We start from the raw sequence: 23851 nt of genomic DNA on the forward strand, positions 1-23851 counted from the left end.
ACCCCAGGTAAGGCTGCTGGGGCCAGCACAGTTGCTGGCCCCAGCCTCCCCTACCCCACCTGGGGTAACCTGCCGCTCTCCAGAGGGCACGTAGCACAGGCACTCCCTGGGGACAAGTAGCCATGGCACAAGGTGTGCTACTGCTACTTGTCCCCGGAGAAACAAACGTCCATGCTCATGTGGACATGGCTGTAGTGCACATCCAGGGTAACTCTGCTTACCGGTTTTTTGACTAGGTTTTGCTGGGAATCAAGATTTCTGGTTTGTGGGTGGAAAAAAGAGGATTTATGACTTGCTTTTGTTGCACAGGAAGATGAAAACGAGATGCTGTATTTTCTCACCTATAACATGCCCTGGAATGTAATATGCATTTTGTTTTTGAAAGGCAGAATGAAGGAAGAAAACCCGTTTCCTTGTAGCAAGTAACAGTAGCAGCAGCCAGGGAACCGAGCCTGCTCGTTGTTCTTCTCCCAGCGGATGGCTGCAGAGTTTAATTTTGGTGTCACTTAGTAAGCAGCAGACCCTGCCCTCATCGTAAATGCCCACATATAATGCACTTTCCAAATTCCATTATCTGGCTTTTGGGGAAAAGGTGAGTGCTGTAGGTGAGACATATGGTATTTGGAAGGCTTTTATGGAGTAAAAAAAAAAAAAGCATGATATAGAAACACCCTGGATGTTTGGATATGCATCTAGCTGGGGTCATCTAGACCCAGCGCTCTTTCCTGCCTATGCAGGGGATCGGACTCGATGATCTGTTGAGGTCCCTTCCAACCCTAACATCTAACACCTATGAATCCCTTGGCAGGTGACTTCACCACTAGGGCTCTGGGCTAAAAGATAAGAGGCCACATCCTGCCACTGTTGCCAATATCACCAAACAGTTTCTGGCCACGGCTTCTTTGTACTTAACATTTCAGAGACATGCAGAGAGTTTGCACACCTTCCTGGGTGGATAGCACCAATGCATAAGGGCCTTTGAAAACTGCTCAGAAAAATCCAGTGATCTGTGTAGTGGGGAGTAAGGTCTAAAAATCTGCCTATGTGGCTCAGGTTAGCTGTGTTAGTGCCACTTCCCATCCAAAGGGAGAGCTGGATCTGTGCCTTGCAGTTTAAGGTGAAGAAAAAAAGTAAAATACATGGGGTAGCCAGAAAGCTTTCGTTGAAAGGACAGGCCAAGCCCACGGCAGCACCATGAGTGGAAGCCTCCCCCCTACTGAGCCCCAGCCCAGCACCTTAGTTGCAAGACTGTCAGGAGCCCTCACTGCTGTCACAGATTCACAAAAGTTTAGGGCTGGAAGAGACCTCATGAAATCACTGGGTCCAGCCCTTGTGCCCCCATTCTGCTCAGTGCTATTATGAAGCATGCAGCCCAGAGTGCCTCAGTTCATGGTCATTCCACCTTAAGAGGCCTCTCACCCACCCTTCACTCTTCTGGAGGCACTACATTTTCAAATGCCATCTTGGCATGACTAAGAGAGCGTTTAAACTAGACACATGTCCATGCCCTTGAACTCTGGGCTCGGCATCACCAGCCAAGACATCACTGGCAAGCCGGGTCCAACAGCCACCGTGTCACCATTAATATCCCTGCTGTTTGGGAAAATAACACCCAAACTGAAGCCTGTAACAGGCAGTGGCACAAGGCTAGGATCCTGGGACCCACTACTGCTGGAATGACTTGGAGCTATAGCACTCTTGGGGAAGGTGGAGTTTAGGTACCTAAGTCCAAAGACCAATTTAAACTAGCCCCATACCAGCAGCCACAAAGTTCATAAGATGCCTGAATTCATCAGAGGTCTCAGTTTTGGACTGCAAGGTTCCTGGGGCAACTACCTGATGTTTCTGCTCACACACAGAAGTGACCTACATGGTGTACCTAGGTGTACTACAGCACCTAACTCCTGCTTGACCTCTATGATCATTCAAACTGTCTCTCAAAGAGGTGCCTACAACACCATCAAAGGCCCCCGAGAAGCCTCTGCAAGACGAAAAGAAAGTGTCCATTAGAGCATTCTGATTCAGACCTGCTAAGCAGCCTGGGACCCGACATAATGGACTTCACTTGAAGTTCTGAGGCAGGAGAAGCTAAAATGCAGACCCACCTGCACCTAGGCTTCCTGCTGGTGAGCAATTGGTGCCTCTCTGATGAGCTGCTAGTAAATGCCTAACCTTGTTAATTAAAACAAGGCACCTACATCTTAGGTATCGCAACACCTAAGTGGAACATCTTTTGAGTAGAGTCTGGCCTCATACGCCTGGGATGAGCACACTGAGCATCTCAAATGCTTCATTAAAACCCTCTTTACGTAACACCGTTAAAGAGATTTGAAGCAAACAAAACACTGGCCAGTATTTCTGCAAGGCAGATTGCATGGCCATTTATGTGATCTCCTGGGAAGAGATGCAAGCAGCTGGTGGATTGAGGGGGACACTTAACTCCCTGGTTAATGCACACACAGTGCAGACGGGAAGTATAGCGAGCTTCTAGTTAGGAGGAAATAAGATAAAACTAAAGGGATTCTTATTTATCTGGCTAGGATCTATAAGCTATGCCCACCACATGGGCTCTGGACTGTCACACAAAATGTAGGAGAAGCAACTTGAATAGATTTCACCCCCCGCCTCCACTCAGCTCAGCAATTCACAGCCTTTACATCAACCCAGCACAGGCACAAACTGCAGGTGTGGTGCTTGCCAAATGGCTTTACTTGCAGTGGCTGGCAGTTCCTTGGCATTCAGAGGCTCTGCCCCTCCAGCATCAGAGAGAAGTACCAGGATGACTCAACCTGCTCCTGCTCCTGCTCCAGCCCTGACCACTATGAATGACAAGCCACCTTGTGCTGACAATGCTTTGGGGTGACACCAGAGCTCCTTGTTGAAACAGGACAATGCCCCGTTTGTAACAGCCACGGCTTGGAGAGCGCTTACTCTGCTTTCACTCTCTTGCTTAACAAGAAAGCCCCAGCTATACTTAACAATAACATAGTTTCATAGCAGCTAGGGTCAGGAGGGACCTGAACAGATCATCTCGCCTGACCCCCTGCCACAGGCAGGAATGAATGCTGGGTTCACAAGACCCCAGACAGGTGAAATAACAATGGGAAGTAAAGCGTTCATGACCTAGAGTGTATTCAGTGGCTTCAGCAAAGGGTAACTACTAGAAATGCACATTCAACAGTAGTCCCACCAGAGTGAAAGTGCTAGCTCTGGTGTCTTGGACAAACCCTACGTTGAGCAAATGCATTCTGCTTCCCTAAACTCTCCTTGACGTTGCGGCTGGATATTTCACTGTTCACTGGCTGTGCTGAAGTATGGCTGTGTGCCACTGAACAGCTGCCAGATTCCACCATTTCAGGACTGGGCAAAATGATTTTCTATCCAGGCTGACCTCAAGCTGTGTGAAACACTTTAGAATGCATTGGGGGTATGACCCAGTATCATGTTGGTTAACACAGATTTCTTGTTGAGCACAAGAAATTAAGATATGCTGCCCCTTCTGGAAGAGAATAACCTGGTGGGGTATCAGTTTTGCTGACTGTCTGTAATACTCAGTGCTGCAGGCACACGAGGATTCCTAACACAAGCCTGGGAAGCAATAAACTGCTTGCACACATGGGAACAGATCATCCTACCATGCACAATGTAGCAGGATGCTCTACCCCATTGTCACATCCATATGGCAGTGCCTCCATTTTCATACACAAGCATGTCCTGCAACAATCACTTCCTTCGCAGCACTCTGCCCTGGCCTCACCTTTGTACAGACACCCACCTCACCACTGTCCCTTCTTCTGCTGGCCCCTGTGTTTGGCAGAACTGCCCTACACAGTCAGCCCATAATGTCCACTGTACAAAGGGTTCACAGTGCTCTTGAACTCACATTCACAGAGCAATTCCTACATGAATTTGCACCCAATGGCCTTGTCTCATAGTATCTGTGAATGATTTATACAGTATATTTCTCACCCATCAGGTGAGGCACAGAATAAAAAATCTATTAATAAATCATTGCTGTATCGCTGTATCACAGGCCACAACACATCACCAGCATTCAGCCACGCCAGCCACATTCACTTGCACCACAACACCACAACCTGCAAGCAATTCATTAAAATGTGATGACTGTTTTCTGTGACCAAGAAACTTGGGGATCCAGAATGAGACCACCTGAGCTTGGGTTCAGCCGCAACAGCAAGGTGCGCAGCCTTTTTCTTGCAAAAACAGCTCCTGCATCTCTACGGTCCATGCAGGCTGTACTAACATGACTTAGAGCCAGAATGGGTATCTCTGCCCAGCAGTCATTGCACTGGGTAAATATACCCTTAATGACACAACATGGTCAGGACCCCAGTGCCATGTAAAGATGGCACTTCTGACAGCTAAGTAACCCACTAACACTACACAGGGGCATTGCTCACTACAAACCCACAAAGGACGGGGCATAAGCAATATCACCATCATTTTCACTCTGCCACAGTTTGGGTTTATCTTGATCTCCCAACAGTCCAAAGTGGCATGGCCACCAGCAATGAGAAATAAGCCATGCCCGTGTCTGTCTACCACCATGTCAAGCAACACAGTACTTACCACACGTGAACAAAACAGTGACACATGTAAGCCCATGTCCTGACTCTGAGAGTGGCCAACTGTCAGAAGATGTCCAACACCATTTTCCTCCATCTAGGAATGCCTCCTGCACGTTCACCTATTCATCTGTCTCTAGCAAGGCCTTGAACATATGCACAAAGAATGCTGCAGACATTGTGAAGACCACCTTAGATTAATGGTACATCTACAAAGTCTACAGTCAAGGTGACTGCAGTTCATGTAGCTATACGCAAGTATACTTAAGTAACCATGGCAGCATGTAGCAGCATGGAGCTCAGTGTTAGCTGCAAAACTGCTCACACTGAGCTCTATACTGTTGCAGCTACGCTGTTAGCATACCCAAGGTAGCTGGCTTATAGGCAGCTGGGGTATCTGAGTGATACAAGAAGCAAGAGGCTTTGACTGAGGTGAAGATCTTCAGGAACAATTTTACATGCTTGCAAAATCCCATTTTCCTAAAACCCCACTAGACTGTGATAGGAGCCACACTCTTCTTTGCAAATTCCCCACCCTCTGCGTGGCCAAAATTATAAACTCTCCAAAGCCTCAAATGTGCTTCTGCTCCATGAAGTCATGGCAATGCAACTAGCTGAAAGCCACGCCCCACATTGGCTCTGCTTCCCTGTTTCAACCATTCCTGTAGCTACATGACCCATTCACAGCCCACCTCTTAAGCCATTAAGCCCCTTCTCCTTTTGGCACGGCCATAAGCTGATCACAGTCCACTGTTTGGATCACTGCTCAATGGGCACTATGCGGAGGAGACTGGCACTGGAAACCCACAGCAGGTGTCCCCTAGGGCAGGGCGCTGATTTACCACCAACTTGTTGAGACAGTCTGGGAATATGTGGAGTGAAATTTTGGCCACCATCTTCTGTGGCAGAAAGATCACAGGCCCTGCACAGGCTCACAGAGAGAGCCTAGCAGAGCCATCAGAAAAATCAAACTTGATCCTGCTGGCACTTCTCTACTGATACCCAGGCTCTCAGCCCCCAAGGCCCTTCTCCCCTGGACTTATATGATTTATATAGGGAGCTGGGACTTGTGTTCTGAAGCTCTTTCCTCCATTTTGAATGCAACAACACAAAGCAGACTCAGCTAGTGAAGAAGAGGGGGCTGTGGAAGGGGCAGCTAGTGAAAGGATGTGACTTGGGGTTTGCGTATTTTTAAAGGTTTCCAAGAAAGCGTCTTGTCTCTCAGACTCTCAGCCTTGAGCTGCCAAATCAACACAAACCTCTGTGAAACCCTGTCCCTTCCTCCTGAAAGTCCTGGGAGTTCCAGTTTGTAAAGCTTGATATTTTCCCTCTAATTGTAAGCTTGAAGAAAGAAACAGGAGGAAGTACAACATGCAGAAGGAGGAGGTACTTGAAGCCAGCGCTGTGCGTAATTCTTCCCTATCCCCAACTGTAGTATGTTTTGAAACTGTCCCCTGCAGAGAAATGACAGGTTATGTGACTATGCTATCTGCCTGGCAGGGGGTGCCAGGGCTGGTTAGAGAGAGGAGGCCAAGGCACCTTTGTGACATTGATGAGCATAATGTGCATGTCACACAGCTGCATGGTGAAGAGGAGTTATGGTTATGGCATGGCATGACTTGTCTGGCCTGTCTTGCAGTGCAATGGAAAGGTAATAAGGAACTTGGCTTGATCCCAGGTTCGACTAGATGATCTCTTGAGGTCACTTCCAACCTTACTTCTCTGTGATGAACTATGAAATGGCTTTTCAGCTTCCTGCGACAGGCCACCATAGGTTTCTCCAAACCAGTCAGCCTGTGACCTGCCTTTCATTCCACAAAGATGCTCATTGCCTATCAGTGCTGCGTGGTTATCGACTGTGTTACAGTCATGTGCAGACATACCAAACAGCTGGTGCCCACTCTGCTAGGCACTGCACATACATCTCTGACTGAGATCATCTCTAACCTGGGGATGCTAAGCTCTAAGTAGGCAAGAGAGACAAAAGGTGAGAGAAAAGGATACAAGATACTCCCAGCTTAGCCTTTCTGCCATTCCCTCTCATTCCACTGGGATCTTTTTATTCATAACACAAGCCAACCAACAAAAAGAATATGGATAAATGACTCTGAAGATGCAGGATCCAGTGCAAGTATGGTGTCAAAATTCATAGCCTCTTTATTTACAGTTGTCCCATAATTTTCCACCCTTGCAGCATCACCCTCCTTAGGTCTATACACTGCCAGACTGATTCTCAATCAAGCATCAAATTTGTTTGCTAGGTTGAAAGAAATGGTTGGAAGCCAAGATTTTCCATAGTGACTTGTGATATTCTGTGTCTTCATTTTAAGGTGCTTGTCTCGAACGTCTCTGTAAAACAGTCTCCTCATACAGAGGGCAGAAACTCAAGTGTTTTCTGAAAAGCAGGGTCCCTTTGAAGGTGTCTCAAGATGATAATCCAAAGACTGAGACACCAAAAATCATAAGGCATTTGTTTTTTAAAATCTTGATCTGAATTACAGGCATGCATCTTTGTTACAAAATGTTAACCTGTGTTTTATCCTGCAAATCTAGAACTCAGCACTGAATTAACTTCTGAATCATCACATTTTGTGCATGTTACATATATTTAATGTAATAAGAGCAATGAACGGATGATTGAAATAATCTGAAATAAAGATAAGAGAAATGACTGAATGAATACCCTAAAGCTAATGGTAATCACACAGTAACCCAGACCACCTGTAATCTAAGGAAACCACTGCTTTTTCAACTCTAATTAACACTGATAACTTGAACCTTCTTGACGACTGCTGAAATTACTTTGAGATGAATAGTTTGGAAAATATCAGAAATGAAATGCTTTTACCAGGTGCATAATCACAGAATCCCAGATTATTTTTTTTGAAGTCTGTGGGTTTTCTAATATGAATATAGTTATGTTAATAATATTTTACATCATGGTGCCAGAGCAAATATTAATAAACTACATGCCTCACAACATGCCTGCAGAGTAGGTAAGCATTAGCTGCATTTGTACCTAGCTTAATGAGGTATAGCGTAGTTAAGAGACTTGTCCAAGATAGGCAGTTAGTCCATTGCAGGGCTAGCAATAGAAATTGCTTTTGCAGAGAAGTGCTAGTTTATGACAAAAAAAAGCACCACAGCCCTGCAATGGGGGCATGCAGTTGGGACTCAGCACACCTGTACTAAACTCCTGGCTTTGCTGCTGATAGGCTGGGGAACCTTGGCAAGTCAACACATCTGTGTTCCCTCACTCATCCCCTATCTTGCCTGTAAACTCCTGGAGACTCCTGTTTGCAGTGAGCTGGAAAATTGCTTTTAAAAGTAGGTAAAAAAAAATAAAGATCCCTATTTGACCCTGGTGGTCTACAGAAATGTGTTGTGGGATGAAATGTGGAGCTTGAAACTGCAAAGATAGCTGGGTACTGCTGCCAAGTGCCAGTGGATAGTTGTTATTACCTATGGTAAAGGATTTAGCAGGAATTAAGAGAATGATAAGGCAAAGGAAAAAAAGAGAAGGGCTATTAAGTCATTGCCAATGGCAGGCATGTAGTAAGACAGGAGTAATGCACATAGCACTTGATTCACCACTACCTCATCCTCCACCTCTTCCCTTCCCTGAGTTGTCTTGTCCTGTCCAGTAGGTGTCTTCTGACATCAGCTCTCCGAGCACGGCCTGACTTACTGACAAGTGTGCTCGTGATGCCTTGCACAATGGAGTTTTCATTCCTGCATGGACCATGGGGGTGCTATTATTACAGTCATTGTCCTTACAGAAGCAAGCAAGTAAAGCCGCTACCATGGATCACTGAGGGAAGCCTATTTATGCAATTAAAACAATTGGGAACAATTACTACAGAGGCATGATGGATTTATGTCCTATGAAAATGGGTAACACCTGAAGCAAACCCAAGTCACTTCTGAAGCAGAGGATGTTGCCTATGCTGATGATGGTGACTGTACTTTGTAACAAAGGCAGCTGTCCGACAGGCTGCATTCACAAAACCAGATGCTGAAATACAGAGTGATGATGAATCAGCCAAGCTATCCAGATCCAGCAACAGCAATGAAAAATGCTCAGCTACTCACCAGGCTCATGCTTAAAAATGAAAAGACAAGAGAGAGAACGCTGTGGATTTGCACCAGCAGACAGCTGACCACTGTGTTATGGCAGCACGATGGAGATTTAAGAGCCTCACTTAAAGGTACTGGCACTAACAGTTAGCACCCTGACACCTTCCATCTGAGGAGCTCTGAACACACCACACACGTGAATTCATTGCACCTCAAGATAATCCTGCAAGGCAGAGTTTCGCCCCTATTCTAAAGCCAGGCAAATGAAGACAGAAAAATTAAGTTTCTTGCCTTAAGATAGAGTTGGGACAAGAACCCAGGTGTTCTAACTCCCACATTTCTCATGCTCCCTATGTCTGGACACAAGCGTGCTACTCCTACAAGATAGGGTGGTGCATCTGAGCAGCTCAGTTAATAACAATGGGTGCCTTACAGTGCCACAACACTGCTCTGAGCTGTTACATTGTCAACAAAAAAAACCCAAGCAGACCAGCAAGTCCTGCAATGCTGCACTTGTGGGGGGAGAAGGGGCAGCCCCTTTTGTCCCCACTCCCAGCCCTTCCTCTGTGCCCTTCCTCACCCCAAGTCACACACAGCCCCTCCTTCAGGAGGGAGAGGATGCTCTCCTTACCTCACTCCCCATGCTTTCTTTCCTCTGAGCAGGGTTTATAGCAATTCTGTGCAGAAGGCTTAATATTCTCTAGAAGTCAGAAGACCGTGTGGTTGCTTTGAATGCATTTTGTCATTTCTTCTGCCTGATAAAGACTGGAATAGGGGTCTGGGGGACATGCCCCTCACCAGCCTCCTTCATCACTGCACATGCTTGGCTGGTATGCTGCTTGGACAGTTTTCTTCTCATCCCCATTCTCCTCCCCTTGTTGTATACTCTCACTGTGGGAACATGGTGCCTCCTTGTGTCTCTCCACTCAAAAGCCACAGCAACAGCTATTAAAACGGATGCCCTCCTTACCACATCTTCATCTGCTTTAACCAATGGAGCAAAGGATGCAAGCATGCCTAATGGGTTGGGGCAGAGAGAGCCTCTCACCAGCCTCATCCTTTCCCCCAGTTCTTTTCTGAAGAGCCTGTCCCCATGCTGAGGCACTGAAGCTTCTCACACAATAGTTCACAGCACCTAGTATACCGCCCTGCTGTGAAAATTAGGCCTGGAGTATCTGGCATGAGAATAGCAACACCAGCAGAACTATACAGAAATCAGAGAACTGTCTGGCATAACAAAGCAGGGGCTGTCCATTGTCTGCATCCCTGTGGATCTGAAAACCTGTGTCTAAAATAGGGTGGCCATTCATCCAGTTTGAGAGAGGACAGTCCAGTTTTCTGGTCCTCTGTCCTCTATTGATATGAAATTAGATGCCTTTATGTCCTCTATTTTTCACCACTCGGCACCCCCTCCCCACCGCTGCCACCGCCACGGCTGCCTGCGGGAGCGCCCCACTCAGCCCACCCCTGCCGCTGACACCACCGCAGCTGCATGCAGGAGCTCCCCAGTCACCGCCACCACTCCCCCACCACTGACACCACTGTGGCCACCTGTGGGAGCTCACTGTGCCCCCCCAGCCGCAGGAGGCACACAACGTTCATGGTGGTGGGGACAGTACAGTTGCACTAAATGCAACTGTCCTCTATTCTTGAGGTACCTCGATGGCCACCTGAGTCTAGAAACACTAGAATGCATTAGAATTTACTAGAGGTGAATCCATGACTAGTCTCTCATCTTTAGAGACATGAGTGACTCGTGCCTCCTGAATCTAGGGGAGCAACCGCAGAAGCTGCTGCCGGTGGCAGCCCTGTCAGGGGTGGGGGGGCACCAGCCCTACCGACAGCATCCATGTTGGCTGTCAGGGGGGGCACCAGCCTCTTCAGGGAGGCACGTGCACCCCTGTGCACCCCCTACCAGTCGCCTGTGTTTAGAGAAACCAGAAGACAAAGCCAACACTCCACGCCCTGTTAAACTGAATGCACTGGGTGGCAGGCAAGTCCTATGCTGGGAAAAGCTGAATGAATAATTTCACAGTGCATTTGACCAATGCCACAGTATTTGGGAGATGAATGCTAAACAAGCATTGGCTTTGTGATACCCCAGCTGAGTTGGGCAATGAGCGTAGCACTTGGAGTTTCTTGCATTTTTCAAGTCAAACGTTCCTGACTCTGCTGTCTGTGAGACTCCTGTAGCAAAGGATAGATCTGTTGCCAATCCCCTACTGCAGCCTTATCCAGGATTACTTTAGAAGGGAGATTTTTATAAGTACCTTGGCGGTGGGCTGGAAAAGAACGGTGTGACCTGGGGCTCTTACAAAGCAAGGGGACTATCCCAACTACCAGTGGTGTCAGGATGCTACAGAATGGTCCTGTCTGGGACCAGGTAAAACAGAGAATGGTAACATGCAGCAACAGTGAGGGGAAGCCATTTATATTACATAGCCCTTGTGCCTCCTCAGGAAACACACTGAATGTCCTAAATTACAATGGCTCTGTCCTCCAAACGCCCCTCATTAACTCTTTTTTCTTTAAGTCATAAAAGATGTACCGGGCCAAATCCCCACCTTGTACCAATAAACTTCAATTCATAGATTTTGATGGACTTACAGCAATTTACATCAAGGATATGGCCCATACACACCTAGACAGATCCTCAGTGTAAGTAAGCACCGTTCCATTGACTCCCATGAAGTTACACCCATTACACCAGCTGAGGATGTGGCCCAGTTTCATCTAGCTTTTATAAAATGACAGAATTTTGCCAGCAGCCATGGAACAAAATGTGCTGCTAAAGTCCACAGGCAAGCCAAAGATTGTGCTATTTCTGGTATAGCAGATAGCTTAGAGGCTAATGTGTATATGACAAACAACCAGAGTGCAAATTAAATAAGGTTTTACACTACCAGGAAAAAAAACACAAAGATGACAGGGAAATACAAACAAACAGAGGAGCCCTTGAACAGCAGCAGGGAGTTGGAGTCTGTGTGTTTGTGTGGGTTTCTCCTGCCCTCTAGCTCTGATCTGAACAGATGTGCATGCAGGGTGATTAACAAGACGAATCTTTAGTCCAATTTGGGTTTAAAAATGTAATAGGACGGGAGGCTGTGGGGGCAGGGGAGTATTAGAGAGATTTGGGTCTCTAAGAAGGTTAAATCCCCACAAATAGCCTTCAGCCTGTGGCAGCTCTAAACCAGCAAAATTCCCTTTATTTAAACACTTGAGCTTAAAAAAAAATTATAAGAAGATTTCAGAGAAATTATGCTTAAAAACTGTCCGATTGTTCCCATGTCTGTCTGTAGCGGTGCCTGCTTAAGACCCTCATGTCTGCATTTTCACAATTATCATCCGTCTCCCCCTTTCTTCTCCATTTCCATCCATCTCAGCATGCGCTGAGGCCCTGAGCAGCTAGCATATCTACCAGGCCAAACAGTTCTCCTTCTGATGTCTCCCAGAATTAAAGCACCATTGTATTAACCAGCCTCTTCAGCCTGGTACCTCTTGTGATCTGAGCAATCAAGTTACTCCTAGATGACCCTAGGAGAGGAGTTCAAAATGAGCCACGTGCTGGTTTTATCTAACTCTAACTGTGCCTGGGACAGGCTGGGATTTGATTCAGAGAAAAATTAAGCTAAAACAGGATTCAAAATCAGGTTGGGTAGGCTGTTGGGAGCTTTATCAAGAGCCTGGCGTGAGCTCCCAGAAAAGGCTGAGCATTGCCTCCTGCCTCTCCCAAAACAAAGGAGACAGTTGTACTTACTTGAAGAAGTCTTCCTTGCAGTAGACGCTGCCAGCTCTGGAGAAGCACCTGTCTGCCAGCTGCATTTGGCAGTCCGCACACTTGAGGCAGGAGCTGTGCCAGTGCCTGTCTAGGACTTTCAGGATGAATTTATCCAGGATGTGCTGGTTGCAGCCAGCACACTGGGGAATCTCTGAAGGGGCAGCGATTGGAAGAAAGAAAGGAGAAGAGCAGCGTCAGTGAACACAGCACCCTTTGAGGAAGAAATCAGCAGCAAGTGAGGACTCAGAGTCCTTTGCTGTACCTGGTGAAGATATGTGGATGAGAACAGGCCACTGACTGAAGGTCTAATATCCATGAAGCTAAGCTCGTGTTGTGGCCCTGTACCCTCAGTGTGAGCACTTCACACTCCCACTTCCCCCTGCTGATGGCCCTCTTCTGCTGCTCCAGCAATATCACCCACTTCCCTCAGCACAGTATTATTTGTTATAACTCATTGTCAACCAGATACGGAGGTATCAGGGCCCTGTTGTGCCACCTAGTGAGAGAGACCCCTTCAGTGCTTCATCTCCCCTTCCTCACTGATGTCATCCTCAAGGACCTGCACAACTTCACCCGCTCAACTTCCCTTTCCTCTTGCTCTCTCTTTGGCTTCCTGTGCCCAATAAATGGAAGAGGGAGCAGATTGCACACCATCCCTGGCCAACCCTGATGAAGTGTGTGAGGAACATGAGGCATTTAGACGATGGAGAGCAGCTAATGCTAAATTGTGGGTTGCACTACAAAAGGTTCTGTTAGAAATGGCTCATGCTGCTGGAAATTATAGCTTCTGAATGGGCTAAGCAGTCCTAATTTTCTGTGGTCAGCAAAACTCCCATATCAAGAGGAGCGCCTGTCTCATGTCCTGGTCAAATGTTCATCCCACTGCCAATACCCCACCTAACTACTCCCCCCTGCAGTTACTGTGTCTTTGTACTGAATTTGACATACAAGCATAGGTCAGGTTGCACATATCCAGACCATGCACACAACACTGTGCAAAAGGACATTATTATGGTTGCAAAAATAAAGCACTCAGAAAATGGAAATTATCTTTCTACCCCTAGGAAATTATCTTTCTACCCCTAGTAAATCTCTCATCTAATTTCCTCATCCCTGTTGCCCCTCACTCCCAGTCTCTAGCTGGGCTTCTTGTCTGATTTCAGTGTCCTACCCCCCTTCACCCACTTTCTTCATCAGTTTCTTTGCTCAGCCAGTCCCAGGTCCCTCTCAACCCTCTGACTTCTTAGCAGCGCCATTTCCACTACTCTCCCATCTCTTTTCCCAGCCTACTAATTCCTAGGCCCCTTGCCCAAAGGGCTCCAATCCCCTTGCCTAGTCAATTACAACCTTTTCTCCATTCCTTGGTTCCTTTCCCAGTCTTCCCCACCAGCTCCCCATCCCAGTTTAACCTTTCCACTCTCCACCAGCCTGCATGTTCATTCTTCCAGTTTGTATCAATATAGTTGCTCCAGTCCCACCATATCCAGCTCTTGTCCCATCTGCATTAGATCCAGACATATTCTTCCTCCATGCTGCTTGGGTCCAGATACAGAAGCACTCAGACCCCCCCAAGAGAGCTCCCTGCTCTTGGTTTGGATACTTAGACCAAGCAGCAGCCTGGCCCAACAAGGAACTGTAGTTACAGGGAAATCTGGCACAGCCCCCAGCAGCCCCAGGCTGAGGCATGAAATTTGCAGGGGATTAAGTCTCCAAGTTCTGCAAAATCTTCACTGTGAAGAAGTGAACTGTAATTGCTCAAAGGTTTATAACCTGGCCAAAGCTAGGTGCATTTCCAAGGGGAAAGGAAAAAGTGTGCCTGTGACCCTAAGGTCATCCCTCATGTTAGATTGCAAGTCCCAGCTCCAAAGCATGAGGTCACAAAGACTGCTCAAAGAACATTTGCCAACATTTTTTAACCTGAGCAAACGCATCAGGATGTTTTTCTTAGCCTTGCCTTAAGAAACAGATTTTTCTTTTTTGCTTAAATTTTCCAAGAAAAGGTAGATGCACTGTGGACAATCCAAGTCATTAAATTCTGGCATCACGGTAAGCTACTGAAAGCTGGGGCACATGTTAGGAAGGGTCCAGAAACCTTAATAATAGGCAGTGTTACCAGTCCCACTTCTAATATCACAGCCTGCAAGGAGTAGGACTAGGTAAGATAATGCCTGAAACAGAAGAATCTGGGAGAAGTTCTGGTAAAAGTTTGAGCCTCTGCTGTTTAAATCAGCACCAACCTTTTTGGCGGGCATGCCACAAATTAAGCCCCACACCCTCCCCAAGTACCACTCTAGTCCCCTTCCCTTGCCTAGTTTGCTGCTCTACTTTCTGCTCCTTTCTGTGCTCCTTGTGCAATCTGCTGCTCTGCTTTCTACTTTCTACCCTGCTCTCCCTGCCCCATCTGCTGATCTTTTTTCTGCTCCTTGCCCTATGTGCTGCCTGCCCCCTCCCCAACCTGCCACGTGCCACACACACAGGCTGCCCATGCCACTTGTGGCAGGCATGCCATAGGTTGGCCGACCCTGGCTTAAATAAAGTACTAGCACCTTCAGCTGGCAGCTGTGGAAGCTTCTTACCCTCCTTAGCAGACCAAGGAGTCACTAAAATACACACTATGCTATTACAGAGTACATGACCAGCTGATGAGCATAAAGGCATCTACAGAGTATATGATGTGGTATGTGAAAAAAAGAGTGAAGTGACAGAGCAGAAGAGCAAAACTAGTACGAGGAGCAAGGTCATATGGCTCATTGCTGTCTTACTGACTCCAGTCAAACTGACTGGTCCCCTCTCTTCCCACCTTTCCCCTATGCAACCCCCATCCTTGTTTATCAGTAGAAGTGGCTGTTCCAGGGGTCCAGCTTGTAAAAATTCTCCTCTACCACCTAGGCCTGTATAGCAATCCAAAAACAGCCACCAAGTCAGATCATGGAGTCTGTGCGCTGTTTATTCATTCATTTCATGTCCTCTGCAGTTTCATTTGGATACTGGGTAACTACTTTGCTTTCCCTCCTAAACTGCTGTGCCGTGTTCCTGAGCCCTGTTAAATTGCTACCTTGTTCCCCGCCAAAGGTGGTTGCATTTCATTGGCGTCTGAAATGATCCCACTGGTACAGTATTTATGCTTTGTAAAGGGCTTTTAAGATGCTTTGGGGTGAGAGAGTCTATATAAATGCAAGATATATATCTAGCTATCTAGATTCATATAAGATGTCTGTCTATAGATAGGCAGCTTATATAGATCTAGATTGCCAGATATTTATCTCTATTTCTATCTGACTATAGTTCAGAATAAATGGAATGCGCTGTAAAAGTCTGCAGGAGAAGATTGCCCAGTAAAAGCAATGCACATAATGCTGACATGCATGCATGAAAAAAGATTGATTTCTGAAGAAACATGCCCCATAGCAGGAATGTAATATCACTGAAGATGTTTATGCATCAGGTCTTCCTTTCTCTCTGTCTCCTATTGGATAATTTGGTGGTATCAGGAGACTGACTGGTAGTAAATATTTGGGCATTTTCATGCTGCCACAAATCCTGATAATGATCAGGAGTTACCCTATTTTAGCAAAATGGTATAGCCAGGCTGATTGGCTTATTGATAAGTGTTTTAAAACTCATGGGCATCAGCCAGTCTGAAGCCAGTTTACCCTCTGAAATAGACTTCACTAACACAAAAAAATCAACCCTATACCTCTTAAAGCCATTTCCTGATTGGCAGAAGCAGGTAATCGGCTTCTGGGCCAACCAAAGTATGGCTTGTCTGATGTGGTCAAGTGGACCCTCCAATATGTCTTCAGCGCTGGTTTGGAGCAATGCTGTCTGGGAAGGAGGGCAGCTCTTGCAGGCAAGACATTAGACTAGAGCTGGATAGGCTCTGCCACTGACCACATGTGTAACCATGGGCAAGCCACTTAACAGCTTCCTGTATCAACTCCTTGCAAAAAAAAGATACTTTTTTTGTCTTTGGAGCTTCTAAGCTTTTCATACAGGGACTGCATCATTCTATTTGTATGTAGAGCTTGTAGCACAATCTTGAGGGGTGCAGCCTACATGGCTCTATCATAATAGCAACACTAATACAAAGCTCTTTTTTAAATTCTTCGTAGTAATGTAGGGCCGGAAGGAACTTCGAGAAATCATCTAGCTCATCCCACTGCACTGAGGCAGAATCAAACCTGCTTAGACCACCTCTGACAGATGTTTGTCTAACCTGCTCTTCAGCCTCCCCAGGTAGTCTGGTACTTTGTCTTACCATACTAACAGAAAGTTGTTTTCCTAATATCCAGTCTAACATCTTCTTTGCTGCAAATTAAGATGATTTTACCTTGTACTTTCCCAAATGGCTGGTGAGACAAATTGATCACTGTCCTCTTTATGACAAACTTTTACATATTGGAGGATTGTAATCATGTCCTTCTTCTGTCCACTCTTTTGTCCATTCTTTCCTAGACTAAACAAATCCAGTTCCTTCAAGCTTTCTTCACAGTTCATGTTCCCCAAACTTTATAGCATTTGTATTGCTCCTCTCTGAACCGTCCCCAATTTTTTTTTCTCTCTCTCAGTACAGCATGCCAGCTGAGGCATCCTTGGTACACATTGAACAGAGTAATTTACCTCTGATGTCTCATATATGACACTCCTGTTAATATATCCCTGAATTAGATTTGTCTTTTTATAACAGCATCACATTGTTGACTCATATTTATTTTTTGATCCATTATAAACCCCAGATCCTTTTCTGTAGTATTGCTGCCTAACCAGATAGTCCCCATTTTGCTTTTCTTTTCTAAGTGCTTTTCACTTGTCTTTATTGAGTTTCACCTCGTCGATTTCAGACCATTTCTCCAATTTTTCATGATCATTTTGAATTTAGATCCTGTCCTTGCAGGCACTTGCAACTCCCCTCTCGCCAGCTTGATGTCAGCAGCATATTTTGAAAGTAGGCTCTCTGCACCATTGTTCACATTGTTAATGAAAATATTGAATAGAGCTGAATCCAGGATAGACCCCTTTGGGATCTCACTTGAAATGCCCTCCCTATTTGACAGGGGACTACTGATAACTATTCTCTGAAAGCAATTTTTCAACTACATGTGTCCTGACCTGATGGTGATTACAGCTAGAGCACACTTCCTTCATCTCAGTCTCTTTCTCCTTTAGTGACCCAGTGACTAGCTAAGGAGAATCACTGATGGGTTCCAAAGAGCATCCTACCCAGCCACCTCCAAAATCCACATGACACAAGGCAATGAGGATCAGATGGAAAATTGTCCTTCTCATCAAAGATGAAAGAATAAGAGAAAGATATTAAATATAATCAATATGCCTGCTTTGTCTTTTAAAATGGAATTGTCTTTGTTTGGGTCAGCTCTTCCACTACTATCATATGCCTGCAGAATGGCTTTCATTTATTTAATTTATTTTAACTAAATTATTTGGTATAATAGGAATAATGTTAATGGAATTATACACTGTGACTAGATTACTGTCTAGCTTTTTAACAACAAATGTCTCAGCTTCACCTCTCTGCTTGCAGTATTTTTGATAAATACTTTACCTCAGCATTTGTCTTTCAATGACAGCTATCCAGCACAATAAGTAATTAGATTAGTGGTCCTGCTTAATTGACTGCATATCTATCTGTACAAATTCATTCCCCATTTGTTCTTATGCCTCTACCTACATGAATATCTAACATGTACAGAAAATACAGTCCAATAAGAAAAGAGAGATATATGTCTTTTCTTATTCTTAATATCTTTAGAATATTCTTGCCCTGTCGCTTTTCCACTATACATGATCAATTGTTTTTAGAGGGAATTACTACTGGCCACAACTACAGGATGAGATAGGACCACATGAGCTTGCAATCTACAAAAGGGTCAGCCAAATGATAGGACAAAATAATTTAGATCCTATATGGAAAAATCAGCCTTAAATACAATGAATCATATGATTCCACACCACAGGGCTTGGGTTACAGAATGCTTTTGCGCTGGGCACTCACTAAACACACATCAGAGCCATATCTTACTTGCATGGTGCTTTCCTTTATCTTCCTTTAGCAGCTGGACCATATGAAGGGATTAGAGTCTACTACTGTTTGCAACAAGTGCTAAAGGTACCCATTTTTACTGCTAAAAGCCCTTGTTCAGAGCAACCCACATAGGTAGCATTACACCATGATAACATTAAAATCTACACACTGAAGCTTCTTACTGATTTTAGCTATTTTAATCATGGACATTAACTTGGAGAGGGAAAAAAACACAACATTTTATAATAAAAATAATCTTAAAATTCCTCTGTGCCCAATTGTTTTCAGGTATGATTTTCAACTACTGTTCAGAAAAAAATATAAAATAGTGGGATATAATGTTTGACTCCAAATATTAGCTACCAATTATTTTCTGATCAGGATTCTCAAAAGCAAAAAGGGATCTGGGGTGTTTTGGTTTTTGCATGACTGATTTACGGAAGATACTGAGAACTCACTGCCCTGAAAATGAAACAGTGTGAAAATGCCTCAAACCAGGCACTGTAAAAATCTATCACATCTGAAAATCTATTACTAACTTAAGTGCATCTAAAGGCTAGGCTGTACCCCCTCTGTGTGTGGCTTCATTCAAGAGTGAAAGAAAGACCAGAGAGACATCCCCCAGTGCATACAGCAAAACAAGATCCCTCTCGGTATGCAGGAAAGAGCTTTAGAGCAACATCAGATTTTCTGAACAGACTTATACACCAGGACATTAAAAAAGCTCTGGCTAAGAAGTAATATATGACTAAACCTCAGCTGAATTTTACACATGCTGTGATGTACAGCATTTAAAAACCAGGGGTACATGATGCTGCTTTTCAGGCAAGCAATAAGTTGTGCCTGGTTCCAGAATTCCCCCAGCCTTGTTGGCTGCATGGGATCAGGCTTTTGGGAGTCAAGGATACCCTGCTGTGTGTGCATCCCTGCTCTCTCTATAACTACTGTACTATTAACATTAAAAAAAAATGTAGCTCATACTTCAGGTTCGGTACTACTCCTTGCCCTGCCCACTAGGGTTTTGAAATGATGGATTGACAGATTCTCTGTGGTCTGTATCAATGCCACTCGCTGGCAGCACGTCTGATATCAGATCAGTGGTTAGAATGATTTATCACACCCAGCTTCATCTTTAGATCACCATCTCCCGTCAGAAAAAAATAATTATTGAAACAAAACGGATTCTGAAAGACTGCAGAAAATTCTTAACACCAGTTTGTCACCAAGAATGTCAGAAATAAAAATGTAGACATAATCCAAGAGACCCCTGAATGGATGTGGTCCCAAGGCAAATCTCAGAGCCTGGCCCCCTAATCTTCAAGGAAGTACAACATCCAAATGTGAATTTTCCAGATGGTCCCTACTTTTTTTTTTAAGACAAGATGAAAACAAATCCTTCAAATTCAAACATTTCTCAGATTTGGGGATCTTAGTTTTGGAGCAAGAATGCATTTCCAGCCATGCTCCTTTCTCATCCTGCATCTCACATTTGTAGCACAACCACACACATGGAACACATAGGCAATGGAACCTGCTTTTAGTGAGCACAGATATAATGACAGTACCAGCTAATGGAGCTGCTCCTTTAAAAATAAATAAAAAGCCTTTATGGGGATATAAAAAGGTAACTCCAGCTGAAGCAGACAAAGCCCCACATTGTTTTATTACATCACAAAGTGCAATTTGCTTTCCTGGATCTTTTGCTCAGTCTTTTCCCACAAGTTCCAATGAAAGTTTTGCTTGAGTGAGAACTGCAAAATCAGTCTCCAAAGGAAGGGGAGGGGGGGGGGGGGGGGGGGGAATAACTTGCTTGGCTCCCTGTGATCAGAGACCTGACTGGGAGAATGACTTGCATTTGAAAGCTTTATCCCAACCACATAGTCGGTCCAATAAAGCAGATCACCCTAAGAAATCATTGCCCCACACATTCCTGGACCATCACAGCTACATCATTTCTGGATGTCTGTAATTTCTGGACCATCAGCTACAACATCACTTGTACACTGCAGTTAACTCCAAACCTGATACAGAGCCCCTTGAAGACTTTCCATCTACTCAGTGAGCTGTGGCTCAGCTCTTCTGGGAAGCTTAGTTATTCAGCATGAACATGATAATATCACCCTGAAAATGAGGATCCTGGTCCCATTGTGCTGGTTGCCACAAGACATAGTTCCTGCAGGGGGAAGGGTTCAGTCAAATATCAACAGTGTTTACATTTTTCCAACTATTTAGTTGGTCTAATAAAAGATAGCACATTTACCCAAAGAATCTTGTCTGCCAACAGTATTTAAAGACAAGTATCAATTTGCACTGTCACTTTTTTTTAAATAAAATAAGTGCCAACTAATCCCACCTGCTCTGAACCTAGACATTAGACCCAAAACATCTGGGTCAAAAGGATCAGTCTTTATGAATATGATATTATATTCACATATTTTATATTACTTATTTTATACCAAAGAGTTTCACAGACTACACACATGCAGCACCACTGGAATGCAACCGCCTCAGGGGTAGAGAGCCCTGGCTGACTGGTGCACAGAGCACTGTACAGGAACAGAGGGGTGGACATAAAAAAAAAGAAAACGAAAAGAAAAGCAAGGACAGTGTTTGGGACTCTAATATTCATGAAGAACAGACAGGAATAGTTTCTAAGACCACACTGAAAGATACCCTCACAGGTACAGCTGAGTCCAAACCTCCATCCCCAGAACTGAACTCCTGCTCACTGCAGAGAGAACTGTGTGCACCTAATTAATGCAGGACTGGGCCCATCAGATGGGCCACTATAAAGAATTTATTGCCATGAGTTTGCAGTGACCATTCTACTCCTGTGAATGAATTATGAGGCTTTTCCCAAATAAGCAGCAATGAAAACTTTATAGCATCACTGCCATCACATATTTTGTTTATGCCACTAATTTTTGTCCTTTAAAAAAAAAAAACTGATTTGCTATTTCCTCCTTAAAGTACATTAGTTACTATGGAAACAGTGATGTCATTTGTATAGGCAGACCTTAGTGACATCCGAATGAAAAGGTAGGGGAGTTTTGTGGCAGAACGAGCCCTACGCTGTTACCAGAGGTGAAGGCAGGATTAGAGCTAATGACTCAAATCCTCAACCGCGGTGAACTACAGAAATTCGGTCAATATAAATAGAGATACACTGATTTACACTATACTCAGATTTGGCTGCATTTTTAAAGCTAATTCCAGTTCCTATATTGCTCCAAACGATCTTCAAATAGCCCTAGGTATGTCCTTAGCACCAGAACACAGACAAAAGGACAATCTTATAGAGAGAAAAAAATAAGCATAAATATAAAGGAGAAGACAAGGGAAAAGCTCCCTGTGCAACCGGATTCCCGATCCTTGCATTAATACTTTGCGTCTGCCTCAAATGGACACTGTTCAGGGCGGGATCGGGGTTAACTCGGGCGGTAAAGCAGGGCTGGGAAAGGCAGGTGAGGCCCCGGGGGGGCCCTGCCACCGAACAGCACCCGCATGTAGAAATGGGGGCGACGTTGGTTGTGCGGGAGCTCGCGGGCTCCAAGCCGCAGGCTGCTGTCACCGCCCCGCGGCCACGTACGAAGGGCTGGAGCTTCACTGTCAGCACGGCCGAGCGCGGCCAGCAGCACCACAGCACTACGAGGCTGTGATCGGGGTAGGAAACAGGGGCAAGGGCAGAGTCAGACTTTGCCCACCGCTAGCTGACATGGATTGAGAACAAATCCGTTTAATTCTCCAACCCCTGTATAAATACCTAGGGTACAGGCTCCCCCATCACGCGTGGGATTAGCCAGGACTTTGAAATGATCTGCGATCCCTGGCCGCATAGACCACCTGAGGCTGAACTATGGCAGGGTCTCCTAAACGCCGGGATTATTTGGGAAGCTGGATGGGCTGGACGGACGTGTCTCCGAAGAAATGATCGCGGTGGGAGGAGGAGCGCACCGGGCTCTGCCGGGAGGAGGCCAGCGCCCGGCCAAGGGCTCTGCCACCGCCCGGGGCTGCGGCGCAGGGGGAGGCCAGCGCCCCTGCCCCTGCCCCTGCCCGTGCCCCGCCTGCACGTGCAGAGCCCGGCTCCGGGGTCATTCACTGTGACTGTCCCACGTGCCCATTCACATGGAGTCCTTGTGAAGAAGGCAGAGGAGATGTATACGTTATAGACTGCCTAAAGTGTGCGTCTATCTATCTATCTATCTATCTATCTATCTATCTATCTATCTATCTATCTATCTATCTATATATATACTATCTATCTATCTATCTATCTATCTATCTATCTATCAGTATCGTACGGTATATATATCTGTGTATCTTTCTAGCTATCTACGTATCTGTCTATCTACCTATCGGTATATGTAGGTGTACCTATCTCTCTTTTTATGTCTGTATATACGGTATATGTATGTGTATATATTTATCTATCTGAGTATCTATCTGTATATGCCGTATATGTAGGCGTATCTATCTATCTATCTATCTGGTATATGTATGTATCTAAATATCTATTTATATATACGATATATGCAGGTGTATATATCTAGATAGATAGATAGGTAGATAGATATCAATATATCCATAGATATAGATATAGATGTGTGTGTATCTATTTAGCTATCTATCGGTATATAACATATTTGACGGTGTGTATCTGTCTATAAATACGGTATATGGATGCATGTATATCTACGTATCTATCTATATATACCATATGTGTAGGTGTATCTATCTGTCTGTCTGTCTATACGGTATATGTATGTGTTTCTATCTAAGTATCTGTGCATACAGTATATGCAGGTGTGTGTCTCTGTCTCTGTATATGTGGTATATGCATGTGTATCAATTTAGCTATCTACGTATCTATCGGTATATACTGTGTATGAAAGTGTATCTATCTACCTATCTATCCGTATATACGGTATATGCAAATCTCTCTCTCTCTGTACATACGATATATGTATATGTGTCTATTTAGCTATCTACAGATATCTATCTGGATATACGGTATATGCAAGTCTGTCTGTCTGTGTTTATCCGTCTCTCTGTGTACGTATATATGCAGGTACGTGTACACAGATGCAGTAGGTGCAGTAGAGCAGTAGGTGCAGGGGCAGGCAGGGCGCACAGAGCTGACCGGGCACGGCGAGGCACCACGGGCTCCCGCGGACTCGGGCTCGGGCTCGGGCTCGGGCTCACCTCCTCGGCTGTTTGTGCTGGACCGGGCCACGAGGTGCCCCCTGCCGCCTGCCCGTGGGCGCTGCCAGGACCCCACTCGCACCCGGCCCTGGGGCCACCCCACGGCAACTCCTGCCCTTGGAAGCAGGGCCCCGACGGGGCGCCGCGCGGCCACGGGACCCCGCA

The 23851-nt window shown here is 45.3% G+C and overlaps 1 protein-coding gene and 1 long non-coding RNA gene across 2 annotated transcripts in view; one reads left to right on the forward strand and one right to left on the reverse strand.

The window, feature by feature from the left end:
• Window positions 1–23851, reverse strand: part of LOC102374122 (LIM/homeobox protein Lhx4) — a 48177-nt gene that overhangs the window by 22441 nt on the left and 1885 nt on the right. Inside the window, exon 2 of the mRNA XM_006037490.1 lies at window positions 12421–12592. Coding sequence (XP_006037552.1) covers window positions 12421–12592 — 172 coding nt within the window. The remainder of the gene's footprint in view (window positions 1–12420; window positions 12593–23851) is intronic.
• LOC106723094 lies at window positions 7851–17689 on the forward strand. Its single transcript, XR_001359073.2, has 3 exons — window positions 7851–7913; window positions 16554–16677; window positions 17608–17689. It is a non-coding gene; the product is annotated as an uncharacterized LOC106723094 (long non-coding RNA).

Source organism: Alligator sinensis, unplaced genomic scaffold (genome assembly GCF_000455745.1).
Source record: "Alligator sinensis unplaced genomic scaffold, ASM45574v1 scaffold2165_1, whole genome shotgun sequence".
Lineage (NCBI taxonomy): Eukaryota > Metazoa > Chordata > Crocodylia > Alligatoridae > Alligator > Alligator sinensis.